Source organism: Leptodactylus fuscus, chromosome 3 (assembly GCF_031893055.1).
Source record: "Leptodactylus fuscus isolate aLepFus1 chromosome 3, aLepFus1.hap2, whole genome shotgun sequence".
NCBI lineage: Eukaryota > Metazoa > Chordata > Amphibia > Anura > Leptodactylidae > Leptodactylus > Leptodactylus fuscus.
This window is the reverse complement of record NC_134267.1, coordinates 34,077,027-34,096,861: the sequence shown is the minus strand read 5'-3', so window position 1 is coordinate 34,096,861 and position 19,835 is coordinate 34,077,027. Positions and strand designations below refer to the sequence as shown.

Genomic DNA, 19,835 nt, shown 5'->3' with positions numbered 1-19,835 from the left:
CTATGAGCGACTGCAAACCATTATATGTTGTGATTTTACAACGCAACGTCTCACTAAGAAGAAGCCCTAGATTTGGGTTAGCAGAGAGCATGCCTCAAGGATATGCATCTTAGCAACGACAAATGTGACAAATAGCTGCATAGATTCAGTGTGCATGAGATAAAGGAGGTCTTTCTAGGATTATCAGTCTAGATGCTCTGATATAGTATTTTAGAAAAGTGGCTAAACAGAAATTCCCAAATTTATATCTAATATATTGTGTAAATTGTTCTGTCTACAGATATGAGAAATCCAATGGAACCTGAGAAAACTGGAAATAAGTTAGCAGAATATAGATTACTGCACCTATGGGTTACTAGACGCAGACTGTCGTAAAAGAGATGTGTAGTTGTTGTTTTACATTACAAACAGTACACATTAGTTTGATGTTAATTTGCAGTGTGTTTGTATTACAACAATTCATGTGAATTGCAGGGCAGCAGCTTCCTCTTCTACCATGTCTCCCTCCCTCCTACAGTTCTCCTGCTGTCTACATGAGAAAAAAAAAATAAAATACAGTATGATAGCGGAACTTCTGCCACTGCTTTTTGCTGTTGCTGCTTTACTATGATTTATCCAAGTACTTTAAGAATACGACAGTCCAGGGATAAGCATTTCAATGGAGCCAGGGGTGAAGAAAGAAATGATATTGGTACCAACCATGGTTCCATTTGAATTTAGCCAAAGTCCTATATGTAGCAGGGCTGCTGTAAGCAGTAGCAGCAGTGGTTCCTATGCAATTTTTTTTTCACCACTGCCACCCTATGCAGTAGTTTTCCTTAAGGATAAATCAGCAGAGATCCTGCCGTGATTCGGCCTTTTGCATCATTTGAATTAAGCAGGTGTTTTGGTTCTGAATTAAAATGGACCAATCATAGAAGAGCCTGATAAACTATTGATTTTAATACCGGTGTCAACTCTTCGGTCCATTTCATTTTACCCCTGAAGCAGGAAGCAGATGCTGCCAGGCAATTCATTTAAATTAACAAACAGGTCCTGCTGTATTACTGGTGCAAAATATTGTGTCAATAGGCTAGGTGTAATTGCAGCAACCATTGCATCTGTAACCAACACAGTATGTTGTACAAGTTTTACCAGGTAGCTTGCCACTGCTATATATATATATATATATATATATATATATATATATATATATATATATCTTTTTTTATTAGTTCACAACTAAGTTGTCCATGATTGCAAAAAACATAGCCCCTTTCTTCCAAAAAACAGCACCACTGGTTCTGTGTGGAGAGCAACTTTGCCCCATTTACTTTACTGGAGTAGAGCTGCAATACTGGACACAACCCATAGACAGATCTGACACCGTTTTTGGATCAAAGCAGCCACGTCAGCCAGGCACAAGTCAGAAACCCTCTACATGCATACTCTTTGATAAGTTACGCAGAATTAAGTCGTCTTTATTAAACAAAAATTTAAATTCTTGGAAAATAGATTGTTAGAAAAGGCTATTTCATATTTTTGCAAACTCTTCAAAAGACAATCTTTAAAAATCTGTATAAATCATGCACAAATATTATAGTGCACGTATAAATATAGAGTGATGTTATTTCCAATTATGAATCAGAATAATTCTAGAAGCTGAAGATTTTTCTGAACTAAAATACATTTTTACTGCACATTTTTAAGTTGCCATAATCCAACAGCGGAGAGAAATGACAAAGACGTAGCATTGAGGACTCACCTTGGGATGTATTTCTAAGTGGTTTCTGCTTTTGATGCTACGTTTTCTTCTGGTCTTTGCAGCTCCACTGTCATAGAAATGATATAATGTATCCGCAAAAGGGAGCTGAAGGAAAAGGAAAAAAAAAAATGTTTTATAAATGTGCAAAATATGTCACATGATATGTGCAAAGTATGATGGATAATAGGATCACTGCAGTCTATTTACTTACAGAACCATCTATTCCTACTTGTAAGAAGCTATTAGGAGCTTAACCTTAATCAGTGCAAGATATAGCGACCGTTGTTTGCTGGGTGTAGGCTGAGAACTTACATCACATAGGTACAGAGGTATAGAGACAGTGGCGTAACTAGGAATGGCGGGGCCCCATGGCGAACTTTTGGCATGGGGCCCTCTCCAAGAGGGGTACATGGGCATGCAGGCAGTTTATGAATAAGTGGGTGACGTGGGATACAGGGTGTGTATAAGCAAGAGGGGAAATGGGGGTGCAAGCTGTGTGCAAGCAAGAGGGTGATCTGGAGGGGGAACTCCCCATTCCACCACACTCTTGCTCAGCCATAGCCTGCACCCCCATTTCCCCTTCTTTCTCACACACAGCCTGCACACCCATGTATGCCTCTTCCTCACAGCCAGGGGTGAACCATTAGTTTCTGCCGCCTGAAGCAGACGTCAGAAAGCCGGGAGGAGGGGTGGGGCCGAGCAGAAGGCGGCGGCGTGGCGGCGCACAGAGGGGGCGGGGCCGAGCAGAGCGATCGTTTTTAGCAGGCAGAGAGCAGGCACGGAGAGGACCTGCTCTCTGCCTGAGCGTGAGGGGTGGCCGCTGGAGCAGCGCTGCTCCAGTGGCCTCCCCAATCCACCGCTCAGTGACAATGACCCTAAGCCAGTCCAGGACAGCTTGTCCTGGACTGGCTTAGGTCTGCAAAAATGCCGCCCTCCCTGTGGCCCTGGCATAGCGCTGCCTGAAGTGGTCGCTTCAGGCCGCCTCATGGGAGGTGCGGCACTGCTCACAGCCTATAACCCATTCCCCCCATTGTACACTGACCTGTACAATCCAGGTAGCTCCGCCCACAAAAGACACTGAGCCTGTGTTAGTAGATTGAAGGACCTTTGATGACGTCATGTTTCAGGTCCTTCAATCTACTAGTATAGATGCCAGCACAGGGCCTGGGGACAGCGGGCCGGAGATAGAAGTCTCTCCATTTCTTATTACTTACCTATTGTTTTGTTTTATTGTCCAAATCTTTATTAGAGTGTTGTAGGTGTAATATACATTTCCAGCCTGCGCTGCATCACTTGTAATTAATCGATCGATTGTAAATCAGGATTTTTTGGTTTGGTTTCTATATTAAGTCACAAGACTTTTTCTAAAAGTTGTCTTTTAATTAATAAGAAGTTACCTTGTAATACTTTGCTCTAGGCGCATTGTTCAATTTTCCAATTAGGTAAATTCATTTGCATATTTTTTTTTTCCTGTGAACTTTATAGAAGTGTTAATAGAATACCTTAATATCAAAAAATTACACCAGCCAAAGAGCGGCCCCTATGAAGTGCGCACAGTTAAAGGTTTATTGAACACGTGACCTTTAAAATGATAATTCATCTCTATTGACATTTATCTATCTTTCGACCGTCTGTCTCCCTTGATTCTGAATTGTAAAAAGTGTTGCCATCCCCAAGGGGCTGCGGTGTTATAATGAATCACAGAAGCTAAAGGTTACAGCTAAGATGAATAAGATGGTTAGAGGGGTCGGAAATTTTATGATAAGAAAGCTTATCAATATAAATATCTGTAGCGTTTTCGTAAAGTAAAGCCATGCCTCCTGGTTCGTAAATGTTTTTTCCGAACAGATAAGTCATAATACGCCCCTTGTCTACTGTATAGCAGAGTGTGGAGGTGCAATAATGAAATGAGCCTGTATACTGAAAATACTGGCGTCCAGGAAGCTATAGCATGCATAGATTTATCATGGATGCTTCCTGATTCTCACAAAAATGATGCAGAAATTTTAGTACCATATATAAGTATCTTATCTCTTTATATACATAAAAGCTGCACTACTGATAAGTCAGGTGGCTGCTGCAAAGAAAATAGAAAACGGGAAGTCTCAGCACATCATTTGGCTTAGTGGCCAGAGTCAGAACTGCAGGATTTTTAGGCATATTTTTAAAAATAGATAACGAGAAAACTAAAAAAACAAACAAACTCACCAAACATTATTTAAAATATGTTTAACAGAAAATAGGTGATTTTCTTTAAGTGAAGCCCCAAATATTAATGTATATTTTATTTATTTATTTAAAAAAATTCTTCTATCACCAGATATTGATGTAATATGTTTAGTATAGTGCAGCCTACTGCTTCCATAGAGTACCCTTTACTGTTATCACCTTTGTAAAAGTGCCAAGGTGGACATATATGTGACATTTTCTGCTTTATCTCCGCTCATCTGAGACCCTGTTCACATCTGTGTTGGGGACAGAAAGACCTATACGCATTAAAAGTATTGAATTCAGAGCTGGAAGATGCCGCGGGGGCGCTGCGCCGGGAGAAGACTTCAAGGAGAATCCAGCCCGACCGTCACTCGTGGACTTGGTAAGTATAATTTTATCGAATTTTGCGTACCCCTGAAACAAGCATTTCCCCCCATAGACTATAATGGGGTTCGAAATCCGTTCGAACAGTGTGCGGCTGTTCGAATCGGATTTCGAACCTCGGACATTTTAGTGTTCGCTCATCTCTAATAGTGAACAATCCTCGAAAGGACTAAGAGAGGATCATCCAATATAATCCAACATTAAGGCTATAGGTAGGAAAGATAGAAAACCCACAATAAAGCTGCCTACCCTACACATCTGCCTATAGGTTAATGGTGGTCAAAAAAGCTTGAGTATCAACCTCCCTACAGACATTGCAATTTGTACATTTCATGACAACGAGGGGAGAAAGGGATAGTGAACAATCCACTACGACTTTGCATTCATGTAACAGCCATTTTCACAGATCCCTCTTAGACTTGGGTCTATTTAGTGAATTCGGAAAAAAGGCCAAAATTAGGACAGATCATCTACATGGACCGTAAAAAAGCAAGAGAGAGAGACAAATGTTATTGTTTGTATAATGAAAAGTTCTGCAATTTTCCATTATCAATAACCAGAAACTGATTTTTATCCACTGAAAGATGACAGCAAGAAACGTGTCATTGCTTTTTCAACAATTTGGACAAGAAAAATGTTCACATGATGAACAGAAGCTCAGGATTCCCAAAAAGCTATTGAGATGCAACAACTTCACTGTATTAGTAATAAGTACAGAAAAATACAAACAAAGTCAGTCAATAGTATAAGATGGTTCCTACTGTAATACTTCACATACGTCATCATGTACAGTACATGGAGCCCTTTGTGTACATGCAAAAAAATGTGGTTTCACTGCGGAGAGGCTTCATACGGACATTCAAATGAATAGGTTTTTAAACTGACCACCGGCAAGCCGTCCCCTATACAGTTTCTCCGAGGATTAGGATGGAAACCCAAAGAGCAGAGAGGGGCGCAAGTATGAACGTCCCCTAAGTGATGGAGAAGCAGGAACTCCATTTCACTAGACATTAAATTGGCATTATTATTACTGCTTCATTCCTGTTACCTGACCCCATTCTCTTGATCTCCGGGGTCTGACCCTGGCTTGTCTCTGATCTATGAACCTGTCCTGTTGTAGAATTCCTGACTTTGCCCTAACTCCTTCTGTTCTAAACTTAGCCTTTACCTGATGACTCTTGTCTGCCCCCTGGTGTGTTGCCCTGGAGCCTCTAGGCTAGTCAAACTCTATGAGTGACCCAGCCCAAACCTGTTAGGTGACATAGTGGGTCCACAACCTGATGGTTGTTGTAACTTATGTGATAATATCACTACAGTAATGCAATTCCTTCCTCCTAGAGAGGATTTGGGTGATTCAAAGCAAGCCAACGCGCCAGATAAAGTTGATCCTAACTCTGTTTTTATGTAAATATGACGCCTGGAGCCATAGGGGCATGGTTTCCTAGCCTGAGCATCATCCATTACTTTGTCTTTTCTGTCTCGGCACCCACCCTGCTCCTGTGCAGTTAATGTAAGGTTATCTCCAGTGGAACAGGAATGAAGCACGGCTGGATGGAATAAAGAATCCACATCCTTGGAAGTTCAGTCATCTCATTTACTTAACAAACAAACTCATTTGTAGAGTATGGGCATGAAAGACACTATGCCTACTTTTATAGCCATGTAGAAGCTGACAGAATCCCTTTAAGTAGCAAGAGCCATGGTTATATTTCAGAACATTGTACCTAATGTGATCCTATATCTGATAAGACATAAAGACCCTATCAGTGTTACTATGTCATGGCGTGGTATAGATTGCATTGTATTTTCTCTCTAGCGCTTTATGCAGTCTTATCCTCCTAGGGCACAAATAAACAACAACAGCAGGGTGTTAGGAGATCGATATGATATAGATGGAACTCTCTTTCCATGGACATCTCTCTTAGGTACCAGAAAACAAAGTATCTGTCTCCAGCCCCTGAAGCAGTCTCAGAGCGGAAAAAACTCTTGAGATCTGCGACAACGTACATAATAGTAAATTGTTTATAGTGATGATTTACCTTAGACATTAAATTTTATTAGCAGAAACCTAGACAACATATAATGAAACACAACTCACCTGGAGCCAAAGAAAGATGACCCCATAAAGGATGGTGTAAAATACGAGTCTACGGGTTCTTACAGCATGTGCGACTAGAATGTCCCTAGAATACTAATCTACAAATAATGTGGATACCAACAACTGCTTGACTTATAGATAATTCATTCTAATTTGGTTGACTGTTATTGAACATGGACATAGAGAATTCCTTTAGTTTTCAGTAATTGCTTACATGAAGGGATAAGTAAGTTCTCACCTATCCTCTGAATAACTACTAGATCACTTGAGATCTGTTGGTCAGTATGGGAGTCCTGTGTTCCCCATTCCACCCATCATCAAGATGGCCTGGATGAATTGAATGGATCAACAGTTACACCTTTAAACTGTATGGGATTGCTGTCCAGTTACTGCTATCGACTTCTCTTTGGCATTCCCATGGAACTGAATGGAGTAGAAGCGTACTTGGACAATCACCGCTCTATTCAACTGCTTATGGACATGGTCTTCAAGCACAGAGAAAAATGTTACAAGGGTTATGGTGATTATTTTGGGGTCCCAGTATTTGGACACCTACCGATCTAGCAGTTATCCCCTAACCAGTGGATAGGAGATAACTTAACATTAACTGGATATCCCTTTAAAGGCACATTGATGACAATACGTGGCACAACATGCAAAATGCACAACATGAGAACATCAAAAGAAATACAAGCATACTATACTAGAAACAATATTAACCCTGCTGTTCTGTTCGGGTCAATATGACCCAAAATCATTTTTGAGACCCTGCAGATTTTTTAAAATGTGGATTTGAAACTAGTGGTTCCTTGACTTTTCCTCATTTGTGGAGCTCTACATTTTTTTTTGTTTTTGTTTTCTTTTTTTTGTTTACTTTTTGCTACATGCTGATTTTTACACTTGTACTGTTCGGGTCAATATGACCCGATAGCATTTTATACTGTTCTACAGGTCTCTGATTATTTCTTACTGCAAAAGTTATGGTTTTTTATGTGTTCTTCATCCCCAAATGGTGGTGGTTTCACTGTTCTTATCAGTAAGCAAGTAATTATCTAGTCTGTTTGTGAGAGAGGAGACTGGTTGTCTATCATTCAAAGGGTAAAAGTTTGTGGAATTGCGAAACCGGTCGCCACATATTTAGAGCTACAATGTGTCTTGAAAGGTTTCATGACATTTCGAGAGTACTGCAGTTTGATTCTAAATCAGATAGAATGGAAAGAAGAGCTAAAGATAAACTAGCCCCTATTAGAAATGTTTGGAATCAATGGGTAGAGATTCTACCAAAATTGTATAACAGTGGTGAAAATGTAACTGTTGATGAGCAACTGGTGGCATTCCGAGGTAGGTGCCCATTCAGACAATATATACCAAGTAAGCCAGCAAAATATGGCATCAAGATCTGGACACTTTGCGACGGCAAAAGTTCATACGCTCTAAATGTTCAAGTGTATACAGGAAAAGCCCCTGATGAAAGACCTGAAAAAAATCAGGGTATGCGTGTTGTTCTAGATTTGACTCATGGACTAAAAGGACAAAATGTCACATGCAACAACTTTTTTACATCCTATCAACTAGGCCAGATGTTGAAGAAAAAACAACTTACCATGCTGGGTACTATGAGAAAAAACAAACCTGAACTACCGCAAGGTATCCTTAGCAAGAGAGAGGTGGACAGTTCAACTTTTTATTTTTCTGGAAATACAACTGTTGTTTCTTATGTTCCAAAAAAAACCAAACAGGTAATTCTAATGAGCACAATGCACCATGACAATGCCGTAAGTGATGGAGAAGACAGAAAGCCTGACATTATTTTGGATTATAATGCCACAAAGGGAGTAGTTGATACTTTAGACCAAGTAATATCAACATATACATGCAAACGCAAAACCAATCGGTGGCCAATGATTTTATTTTATAACATACTGGACGTTTCTGCATACAATGCATTTGTCTTATGGAGAGAAATCGACCCTGATTGGAACCAGAATAAGCTGCATAAAAGAAGATTATTTATTGAGGAATTGGGAAAATCCCTGGTGAGGCCATATATTGAGAGCAGAAAAGTGACCCCCAAAAGTGAGGGAGCAGCAGCCATTGTAAAAAGTGTCCAGCATGCTCAAGAAAGAGACTCCACATCCACGGCCTCCACCAGCACAGCCACCAGCAAAAAAAGGAAGAGATGGAGCTTCTGTCCATCTTCCTGTGACAATAAGACTAATCTGACATGTGCTGGATGTTCAAAATATCTGTGTAAAGGACATGTGTCTTATTATTGTGCTCAGTGTAAAAACGCATGAACATGTTCAGTTTTTTCTTTTTTCTTTCTAAAATGGTTGAAGTTTTTATGATTTTTCATTTGTTGATTTATAAAATTTGTTTTCAAAAAGATAAATTTCATGTTTTAGTAATAGTAATGTAAAGCTTCTTTATTATTTGTGTGCAGAATGTCAACAATCGAAGATAATTGCAAAAAGCCCTTGTAACCTTTTTAGGAAAAAAAAAAAAAAATTAAGTTTGAATTTAAGTTTTTCTTTTGTTTATGATCAAACATGTTCACATAAAGTATTTGAATGAAAAAAGTATTCAAATAAAACAATTAGAGTAGCTAAAAATCAAGAATTAATAGGTCGGGTCATATTGACCCGGGAACAGTACAAGTGTATAGCAAATGCGAACAGAACAGCAGGGTTAAAGGGGTATTTCTATATCCAAGATCATATTCAAAGCTGAAGCTGAAATGGTTTTTCTGGGAGTTATTTAATTGATGACCTATCCTTGGCATTTGAGGATTGCAGCTACTTCAGTACCAAGAACTGTGGAGCTGCCTCGCCTGCTATTACAGCTCAGTCCATTCACTTGAATAGGACTGACCCGTGATCATGCCATGTGACTGATGACCTGGACTTCACATGGTCTGATGGTGATGACGGAGCACCAGTGCCACTTCAAACCATGCTTCTACAGGGGGTCCCAGGTGTTGGACCCCAAAGGATCTTCAATTGAGGATCCTCAATTAAAGCATCATGTAAAGCCCCTTTAACTAAAGTGCTTTACCTATTATGATGCTTTATCTATCTTTCTCAGTTAGTTAGATTCAGTTAAACATGTTTCCTTAGGGTTCACAGCTCGTAATCTAGATTACAGGCCATCTCTGCTATCTATCTATAGAAGTGGTCAGACTATTGTTTCAGCCCCTGTTTCTGGCCACCTATAATCATTATTTTTCTCTCTTTCTCTGCAAACTGCTGTCACCTGCTGAGCCCTGATAAGGGCTAGAATAGTGCTGAATGCAAAATCCAGAGTTAGCTTTTGGCAATTTAGTTTAAGCACACTGTTCATCTGCGGGTCTGCTGCTTGTCTGAGCCTTACATCACACGGGCTAAGACTGTTCACCAACTTGGTTGTCACTGCTACAATTGGAGAGAGAAGACAGCAGGGCAGGTAAAACCCTGAGAGGGGGAAACCCCTTTAAGGGTTTGAGCTCAAAGGCAGAGAAAGCCCAGGCAATATAAACCTTGCCTTTTAGAACACCTCTACCATTTTCCAGGCCAAATTTAGGGTATCATAAAGAACTACTCTGACAACTGCTTGTTACCAAAGGTCTTAGGGTGCCCAGGCTGCAGTAATCACATGGAATTACTTCTAATTGTCGGGCTGCACCTCTATTAGCTCTTTAAACCAATAGCAACTACAGATGCAGCATATCAAGTACAAGTGCAGCCCAGAAATTACCGGTTATCGCCTGCGATTACGGCAGCCAGGCCACAAGGCTTACGCCAACCTTACACACCAATAACCAAGTGTTTGGAGTCTGACTGGAATTCAGTATCATAAATTAAGATTAATTCACTTTGTAACAAGCACGCATTTGGATGACATAGATACAAATGTTCTGCATAAACCTATTCTCTTAAATAGAACATATTTTAATATTACACATCTGTGTTTACTGTGTTAATTCACAATGGATTAATTATTATCCCACCCCCTACTTCTCTATAATTAACTCTGCGCTTGCACATGCAACTTCTTTATTTCTAAATCAATTGTAATTGTGTTGCAAATTAAAGAAAAACTAAAGATCAGATCCACAAACGGCTGCAGCCTTGCACATCGTATCAATTAGTCGTTGCCATAGAGACTGTGCAAATTTCTAGAAATTCCAGTCGTATTGACAATTTGAATGATTATTGGCTCATTCCATCAATGGTTTTAATCTCAGAAGTGGTTCGCTTCAGGATGCATTTGGCTGACACTGATTTAGAGTGACTGGTGATAATAAGAAAACTATATGATTTTAGTACATGAAATATGATTGCTCAGCTCATGCAGTATGAAATCCATATATTCCATCAATTCAGTTGGCCTTTAGGCCAGAAAGAAAATGGCTAATGTTCTGTGGGCAATCCATCATGGTCCTCTTGAAAAATGGCTCCCGTATCCTTCAGCCGCAAAGCAACACCTCCTGCAAATTGTGTCATTGATTTCATCTCTATGTCATGTACTTTCCTCCACGTTGTGACCACATCAACAGATCATCAGTTATGTAAATAGGTGCATCAAGATTGGGCCTATAATGGATATTTTGATCATTTTCCTCCTCCATCTTGAGTACAAGTAATATGAAGTGAGATGTGTTCTTAGATGTGGTCATTGACCACCTCCATCTCATATGTACTAGGATGAGGTCAGATGTACACTGTCTACCAATATGTATTTGGACACCTGTGGTAGAATAGAAAAACCACATTTATTCCTATCCAATAGTTGGTAGACCCCAGCAGATGCTTCCTTATGGATGGTATTGATGGACACAATACTCCCGAATGCTTGTTGAAACTCCTGGTGTATGTGAGCCATCGGTTGGGTGCAGTTTCTCTGGCCAGCACTCAACGGTTTCTATCTCCCAGTTTCGGGGGTCTGACGACTCGGGGCACATTCCGACAATCACCGTTCACCTTCCACTTCGTAATCACATAGGCCACCATTTCTATGGTACCCCACAATTACCCCTTTCTCGAAATCGGACAACTCTGCACACCGTGGCATCTTGCATGCGACTAATGCCAATGCTGTTTCCTATATAATGGCGGAAGGTGTGACGTACATCACAACTGCAGGTACCTTCATTTGCATGGGTGTCCAAATACTTGTTGGTAGACAGTGTATTTCTGCATCTTACATTTCTAAAAAAAAAAAAAAAAAATTGTAGGGGGAAAAAATTTAAGTTTCTGTTTATCAAAAATGTATAAATATTAGAGATGAGCGAACAGTAAAATGTTCGATATTCGTTTCAAGTAGCCCCTCAATATTCTACTACTCGAATCGAATATCGAATCCTTTGATACTCTATGGGGGAAAAATGCTCGTTTCAGGGGTAGGCAACATTCGATCAAATTGAACTTACCAAGTCCACAAGTGATGGTCGGGCTGAATTGCGCATGCCCGCACTACAAGAAAGCGGCCATTTTCTTGTAGCGCGGGCATGCGCAGTCGGCTCTGCCCAGGCCCGATGCCTGGCAGAGTGAATTCAGAGCCGGAAGACGCTGCGGGGACGCTGCGCGGAGAAGACTTCTAAAGGTAGGAGAAGAACCAGCGTTGATTGGCCAACTGTATAGCATTCGGCCAATCAACGCTGGCTCTGCATCGAATTTTTTCATTTGAATAGCAAGTAGTATTCGATCGAGTATGAGTATTTAGAATACCGTAGTATTCGATCGAATACCCACTCGATCAAATACTACTCGCTCATCTCTAATAAATATGCATTCAGCTATTCTGGTACATAACCAAGGGGCAAAGGAGTGTCAGACCACTGTATGGAAGAACAAAGTCCTCCACAGACAGATGTTCTGTAGACTCTCTCCATCCTAAATAATTGATGGGGATTCTATACAAAGGACAGCTGTCAAATAACTCAGAAATGTTATATAAGGTGGTTTTGCGCATAGTATTTGATGGTATAATGTCACTGCAGTTTCTCATGCAGTTTTCTGAGCCAGAGACAACAGGAAGAAGTGTGAGTCCTCCCTTTATATCACCCATTCCTTCTGTATTAGCTTTGGCTACAAAGATGCAGGAAAAACTCTCACAAAACCAGCAGCGCTTCTCCAAAAAAGACTGTCAATGAAACAGTCCTCTAGTTGGTCAAATGTATGGATGACCATTGGTTGAACCTGACTATTTTGGTGACACTGGCTAGCTATCTAATGTGTATGGGGGTGCCGTAACTTTCCCTTGAGGGTAAATTTTTGGGGAAAAAAGGTTGGACCTACTGGATTCGAACATGCCCGATCCTTTTGTTGTAATGGAGCAATGTGCCACCAAAGGTCTCTAACAGTTACTTGCTCTTCTTTCCCTATTGAGAAAACATGGCCAAGCCAAGTGTCCATGTATTGGGGATGGTGGATGATGGTGGATGGTGGTGGTGGATGGTGGTGGGATTGGTGGATGAATAGGAGAGTATGGACAGGCACTCCCTGCCCTGTACCCACCCACAGCCTCCTAACCTGCCCACACTCTCCTAACCTGGGAGGCAGGGGACAGCGAGGCGAAGAACACTGGAGCAGCCATCTCTGGAGGTAAGTAGCTACTAGAGATGTTACTTTAGTCTCCCATTAGAATGAATGGAGGCAGCCGGCACGCAGGGGGTTAAGGCTGTGTGCCGGCTGCTTCCATTCATTCCTATGGAACCACAGCGGAGCATTCACACTGAGTATACACTATATACTCAGTGTGCAGGCATTGTGGGAAATACTACCGATCTCGATCCCACCTAAAAAGATCGTGTTCGGAATTCCGATCGCGATCGTGAAATTTTCTTGATCGCCGATCGGAATCCGATTTTTTCCGAACACGATCGCTCAACCCTACCCAGGACCCTTTTTCGGAAACACCATCATTCTCAAAGGCACTCTCCAGCAAAACTATATGACCCCCAGCTAAAAAGTCTCCTCTCCATGGACCAACCAGTTTACAATACACTGCACATTCGTCTTTTCTTCGGTTTTCTTGATACTACACATCTTGGTTTTCAACAAATGTGCATAAGATAGACTTAGACATAAAAGCCAAGCAATAAAACTACACAGTTGTGAGAGATCAATTGCTCTAATGTTTATTGTCTAGCCATATTGGTAATGTGAGATGGAATAATACGAAATAACATTATGGCAATACTGTCTATTCTGTGAGTTGGAACCGCTTAGCACAGTATTATATTCGGTATTATTACTATCATTTATTTAATGTGGATACACTTCAGTATACGTGGTAATATACATACGTAGATTGATAAAAGAATATGAGCAGAGATGAGGGGTTTTTTTTAGTCAAGTATGATCAAGTGACAAATATAATGATAATTTGTCATCCTCTCAATAGACAATAGAAAGACAAAGACCATAGTCTTAAGATGGGTTTATATGTATATGAATGACATTCCGCTCTACTGTACTGCAATTCTCGTTAAAAATTCTCGGTCACAATGAAAAATATTTGTCATTATAGATGAAATTGAGTTGAAATGCCTCCGAGAAATATGTTATCTCTGTATTTATTACCATGAAGTCATCCTAACGTTTCACACAAGAACCTAGAAGGTCACATATAAAATGGTATCTAGAAAATGAATGTCATAAACATACAGTAGACGTAACCTGAAGCTTCTGGGCCCCAACATAAAAGTTATAATGGGGCCCCCACTTACTATGTGCTAAATATAATACTGCCTTATAAGGTTATATTCACACCTGCCTTGGAGTCTCCACAGGAGACTCTGCCGCAGATACCGCTTAAAATTGGTGGAGAGAATAGTCCTGTGTGGAGGAAACCCGACAGACCCAGTATAGTCTATAGCAGGGGTCCTCAAACTTTTTAAACAGTGGGCCGGAGGCAGAGCAGGTCACACAGACATCGGGAGCAGTGCCCTCCAATAGATAAAGTGAAGTACGCTCCATGGCCTGGCCCGAGCTCCCCAGGAGCTTCATTATAAATGCACGCCTGCCGGCGTTGTCGGCGGGGCCAGACAGAAGTGCTTGGCAGGCTGCATGTGGCCCTCAGGCCGCAGTTTGAGGACCCCTGGTCTATAGGGTCAGCAGGTAATCACTTTTTAAGCAGACAGAGTTTCTGCATGGGGACCCGAAAGAAGAAGAACTGAACGCTAGGGTGAACCTTGCTTTAAGCCTTTAACCCTTTTGAGTTTCCAGGGCTCTATAGTGGTTGTCGCCTCTTCACCCTATATAGCTACACCCCCGGTTATAAACACAACCTATTTTCAGTGAACATAACCAGGGTAATGCTACAGTCACATGGAAAGATCTGTGAAAAAAGACAAGAATTGGACATGTTCCATTTTTTGACAGTTCACAGAAACTGACCATCGAAAATTCGGTTAAAAAAAAAGTCTGTCACATGGCCAATATTGACTGTTTCATGAATATAGGGTAACTGGATAGACTCCAATCCAATTGTCAGTTTATCTGTCAATTTAGGAATACTAGAGGAATTACCAGTTCAGTGCAGAGTTCTAAATATAATCCAGTGTTATGTAATGGGAAATAAAAATATACATCAAGGCGAGGGGGAAGCTCCTTTTTAACAACTATAAGGATTATTTTACCGCATTATACTGTATATGGAATAAATTATCAGCGATTTTTGCATGATTCACATATCACTGTAGAAGAGACACAAAAAAAACCCTATACTATGAGATTTATTACTTCTAGTCCTTCATCACTTTTGCTGTATTCTATTCATTTTCTTTAGGTGACCTACACTTGCTTACTAAATTTGCCTCACCATTGTCATCGTTTATCAAATACTGCATGCACTTCAATATGACATCTTCAGCCCCGCTCAGACTGTTCATAATGTTAAAAGCATTTTCTCCGCAATATGTCTGTGACAACTTCATCAATATGATTAGCATCTAAGGCTCAAAATCTGTTTTATCCTGTTTTATCCTCGAGACATTTTAGTCCTTGCTCCATTCTTTGACAAAGAGAAAAGACAGACTCTGCTTTAATAAATCTTGTGAGATAATGGGCTCCTAGAATGATATTTAACCGCAGTGGCCAAGATGTATAATGGCAATTTAGACTATTATTAAAGCGATGGTGTGCGTTTCTGGATACTGGTCTTGGAAGAAGCCACAAGTGTTTGTGAAATGGTACAAGACAGTAGAGATTTTCTTAAACATGGACTTGTGTTAAAGGGTCTGGATAGATAGGTTCTGTCTAAGGGTGAAAATATTTTCTGGTGCAGATGTTGCATCAGCACCTCAATGGTCTTATGAGAACATCTTTCCCTGAGAAAACTTCATCTTACACTTCACTCATTTGTGTTTCTACCATACTCTGTGCACAATCTAAGAGCCTCGGACATTATGCATTGGTGCTTTATATAAGAGCATCTATATCAGTGGCCACTTCTTGGCAGTATTGATTTAAGGAGAGATTTTTTACTATCATCTCCCTCCTGCCGAGTGACATCATTAAACCTCCGGAGAGGAGCTACCCACTGTTTTAATCCATTATTGGCATTTTGCAAATGCCCCTATTTTTTTTCTATCGATCCAAGGCTAGAACCTTTAAAGGGTCACTAACTTGAAAACAAACCAGCATAAATCAGTAGTGTAAACAAATATTTAAAAAAATATAAAATGGTATATTTTATCAGAGAAAAATACCTCTTTTTTCCACAAGATGAACTGAGTATGAGAAAATAGAAACTTTCAGAAATATGCTGCTAGTGGTATGTTTTTAGACTCACTCCAAGAAATTAATTCAAATCAATACTGATATATTACAGTATTTCTTGCAGTAACCTTCTGAAGGTAATGCGGGGGTGAGAGTAGTATATTTTGTCAATGGTAGCTATCACAGTCAGGGGGCCTGCTTGGTGCCTAACAGTAGCGGAAGAATTTCCAGTTGAGATAGTATTCAATTGGTAGCAGTCAGAAGGGCCCAAGATGGTGCAGGAATTGACTCAGAGACAGTGCTTCCAGAACAGCTTCCAGAATACTGCAGTTTGCAATGGGTGCTCCACTTTAGGATGGGAATAAGCCAGGTAATGGTTCCCAGCTAGAGATACCCAAAATATATGGATATATGCTGGTGTCAGCTAACTCCAACTTCAGTACTCATATCTCTCTCTCTCTCTCTCTCTCTCTCTCTCTCTCTCTCATGAGAAGGTGACAGGCAGAGTTTTGGAGTCCCGCTACATCAGCCCTAGATTTATAACCTATGTGTGGTCCAGTGCAGGTCTGGAGTAAGCTTCAGCCCAGGTGTGGGTCATAGGCTACTTAATAGCCCGTAAAAGGCTGAAGAGCCTGCACTTCAGGGCAGAACCAGGGAGTGAGAGGAGACGTCTCTTTCTGTCCTGTTACTCAGTCCTGTGCTATGCATGTTGGATTGTTCGTGTGGTTGTTAGTAAGCCATACGTTTAGTTAGTTTATTATTACTGCTTAGTTAGTTGCTCAGACGAGCAGGATTTTGTTTCTTATTGTATTGCCTGACTTTAAGGCTGTATTTTATTTTGTTCATTTTGTGCCTGAAGTCAAGGTTTATTTTTTTTTATTTTTTTTCCTAAATAAACCTGCCCTGTCACTGACTGGTTGGGACTGCACTGCTGCTTCTACTGAGCTACATTCCCCACCAGCTGGATAGATAAGTTCCACCAAATCACAATTTCTCTGTCTCTGTTTCACATTTGTAACGGTTCTCTTTCTTTTCTCCCTTTAGCACAACTTGGACCACATTTCTGCTCTACTCTGTGGCTGAAAATACACTGCCATGAAGACACCTAGAGATTCCTCTTCTAAATGCAGACCAATAGCTGTCCAGGCTCTACCACAACTTTTTAGGTGGAGCAAGAAAAGGCGGTCATATACTGTGAAGAGCAAAAAAGAGGGGCCCTCTACTGTGGAGGCCTAAAAAGGATGTCTTTTGGGGAGGGGGACAAAAATGGTGTCATATACTGGGGAGGGAGTAAATGAGTCATACACCATGTGAGAGCCAAAAAAAGGGGGTACTTATGCTGAGTGGAGGCCAAAAAAAGGCGACTGTGTACCATGTGGGGGCCAAAAAAGACGTGGTTGTGCACCATGTATATATCTTTTTTTTTTTTTTTTTTTAGGGGAGAACCTTTCCATAGTTTGCCTGAGGCAGCAGAGAGGCTAGGTACACCCTTGTTCATATGATACCTAAAACAATTTTCTAGGTTGTGTAAAACCACAAATACAGCCAATTTGAAGTGACCATCCCCCTTTGACAAATACTACAGCTCTACATACTGCATTGAGTACTGGGACTGACAATGCTTACAGCCTGTTTTTTTATCACAAGGAAGTTAGATAGGTTAACTAAGTATATTAGAAAATGAAACGATACGATTATACCAGTATATTACAATATTCACCAAACACCTCCCAACACAATAGCAAAACAAAAGTGGGGATTACACTTTAAGCATGTAATATTGCCATAACCCAATCAAATGACACAGTCCTCAATAAATTCAGAAAAGTACTGTAGCCGCCTCATGAGTTCAAGAATTAGGTATTGGATTGTTGGTGCCAGACCTATAGGGATGTTAGTGATAGGATATTCATCTGTGTAACCACAAAGCTGGCGCCCCATTTGGCCAACTCTACAACCTGAACTGTTAGAATTATTGCAATTTGGCCGCAGCTTTTTTCCACTATAGGGCGGCATAGAGGTTATCGGGCAGTCATAGTAACCAGCAACTTTAGAACGACTGCAAACAAAGGTAACTATGGAATCCTGGACTAAGGGTCATTTGATGCAATTTTGGAACTTGCCAAATGTATCTATTCATTATTATCATTAACATTCAATTATTAACATAAAAGGAAAAAAAGCACTGAAAGAAAGTGGCCAACATTTCTATTATATGGGCTATAACTACAGGTTTAGTGTCCCTTTAGAAAATGTACTTTTTTCCCCGTCTGCCGTCTGAAGCTCAAAATAAAAAGCATTACATAAACAGCAAGACATCCCAATGTTCCATTTCTATTGCTGTGTTCTTTGCTTTTCTACCTTTAATAGTTAGCCATCAGAATTTAACAAAACATCTATATTCTTTAAAAAAAAAAAATCTCTTTTTTTGCCATTTTGTGTAATATTGAGGCACAGCATCATTGTCGGGTCTCTTTATAATTTGTTTCATTCTTCTGTCATATTTTACAGAAAGGAAAGGTACATAATCAGAACGTAGCACGGTGTGTTCTTCCATTCTGTCACCAGGCAACATGCATTGATGTTTCACTTTCTTTCTCTTTTATACTCAACTTGCATTCTGGCTTTTGACATTGCTCCCTCTACAATGGAATATCAGGACCTCCTCGCCTTACATAAAGCACTTTTATTTCTGCACCGATGGCGACTTTGTTATGCTCTAATTAATTCCAGAGAGAGATGGAGAGCTCCGACAAGGCAGGGACGTTACAAAAACCGTAAGGTTAAGTATTAAGTAACTTAGGACTTACACATTCTAAGGTGCTTTACCTTGACTTGTCTTTCTTGCAGTAACAAATCTGAAAGGCATCAAGTCTAAAGTGGCCTTAGTTATTAGATTATTGTCTTCCACACCTAGTTACTTTTGCTAAGGACCAGATGACAAACTAATGTGTATGGGATATCTTAAATATCCCTAATGTCAGGTGTTGCGGCCAAATTATTGATTTATCTTACCTGAGTCCAGATGGACTTGTGTGTGGCCAAATTACTGACTGTGTTCTCCACCTAAGGCTGCATTCACCATAGTGTTCGGGGGTTTCCATCCCTCATTTTGCTTCACAGAGAGAAAAGTCCTACGAGCAGGTACGATCATCTTTCAAGTAGAATCTGCATGGAAACCCGGCAGACCCTATTATATATCTATGAGGTTTCTATAGGTAACCGCTTCCAAAATGGATAGGATTTCCACTTTTGGGTCATGAAGAAGACCCGAAGAATGGCGGTAACTCTAGTGTGAACCTAACGTAAGTCTACACAAAGATAAATGCAAATTATTTCACCTTTGGTGACATCTTTTGGAAGGTAGCTTCAAATAAATACACGACTTAAAACGAAGTCTTGGAACCAGTATATTGTACAGATAAGGGACAAGAACCCCAAAACAGCTGTCTGCAGATGAGATAATTTTCTTTTTGGAAATGACTTACTGGTCTGGTTCAAATCACAAGTCATGTTCTAAGATTCAGATAGGTACTCGTAGGAAACTACTGTCCAAAAGGTGATACTGGAGGAGAACTGATGTGCATATCTTCTACTAGACTTTCCTGGGGAGCAAGTATGACCTTTAAATCTCCAGAAAAGGTGGTCTCCACTAGGAGATATAAGTATCCTTGTGATCTATATCAATGACCTCTCA

General features: G+C 40.4%; 1 protein-coding gene across 1 annotated transcript in view; it reads right to left on the bottom strand.

Annotated features, from left to right (window-relative positions):
- PCSK2 (proprotein convertase subtilisin/kexin type 2) overlaps positions 1-19,835 on the bottom strand; it is a 123,983-nt gene that overhangs the window by 83,610 nt on the left and 20,538 nt on the right. Inside the window, exon 2 of the mRNA XM_075267381.1 lies at positions 1,745-1,849. Within this exon, the coding sequence (XP_075123482.1) occupies positions 1,745-1,849 (105 nt within the window). The remainder of the gene's footprint in view (positions 1-1,744; positions 1,850-19,835) is intronic.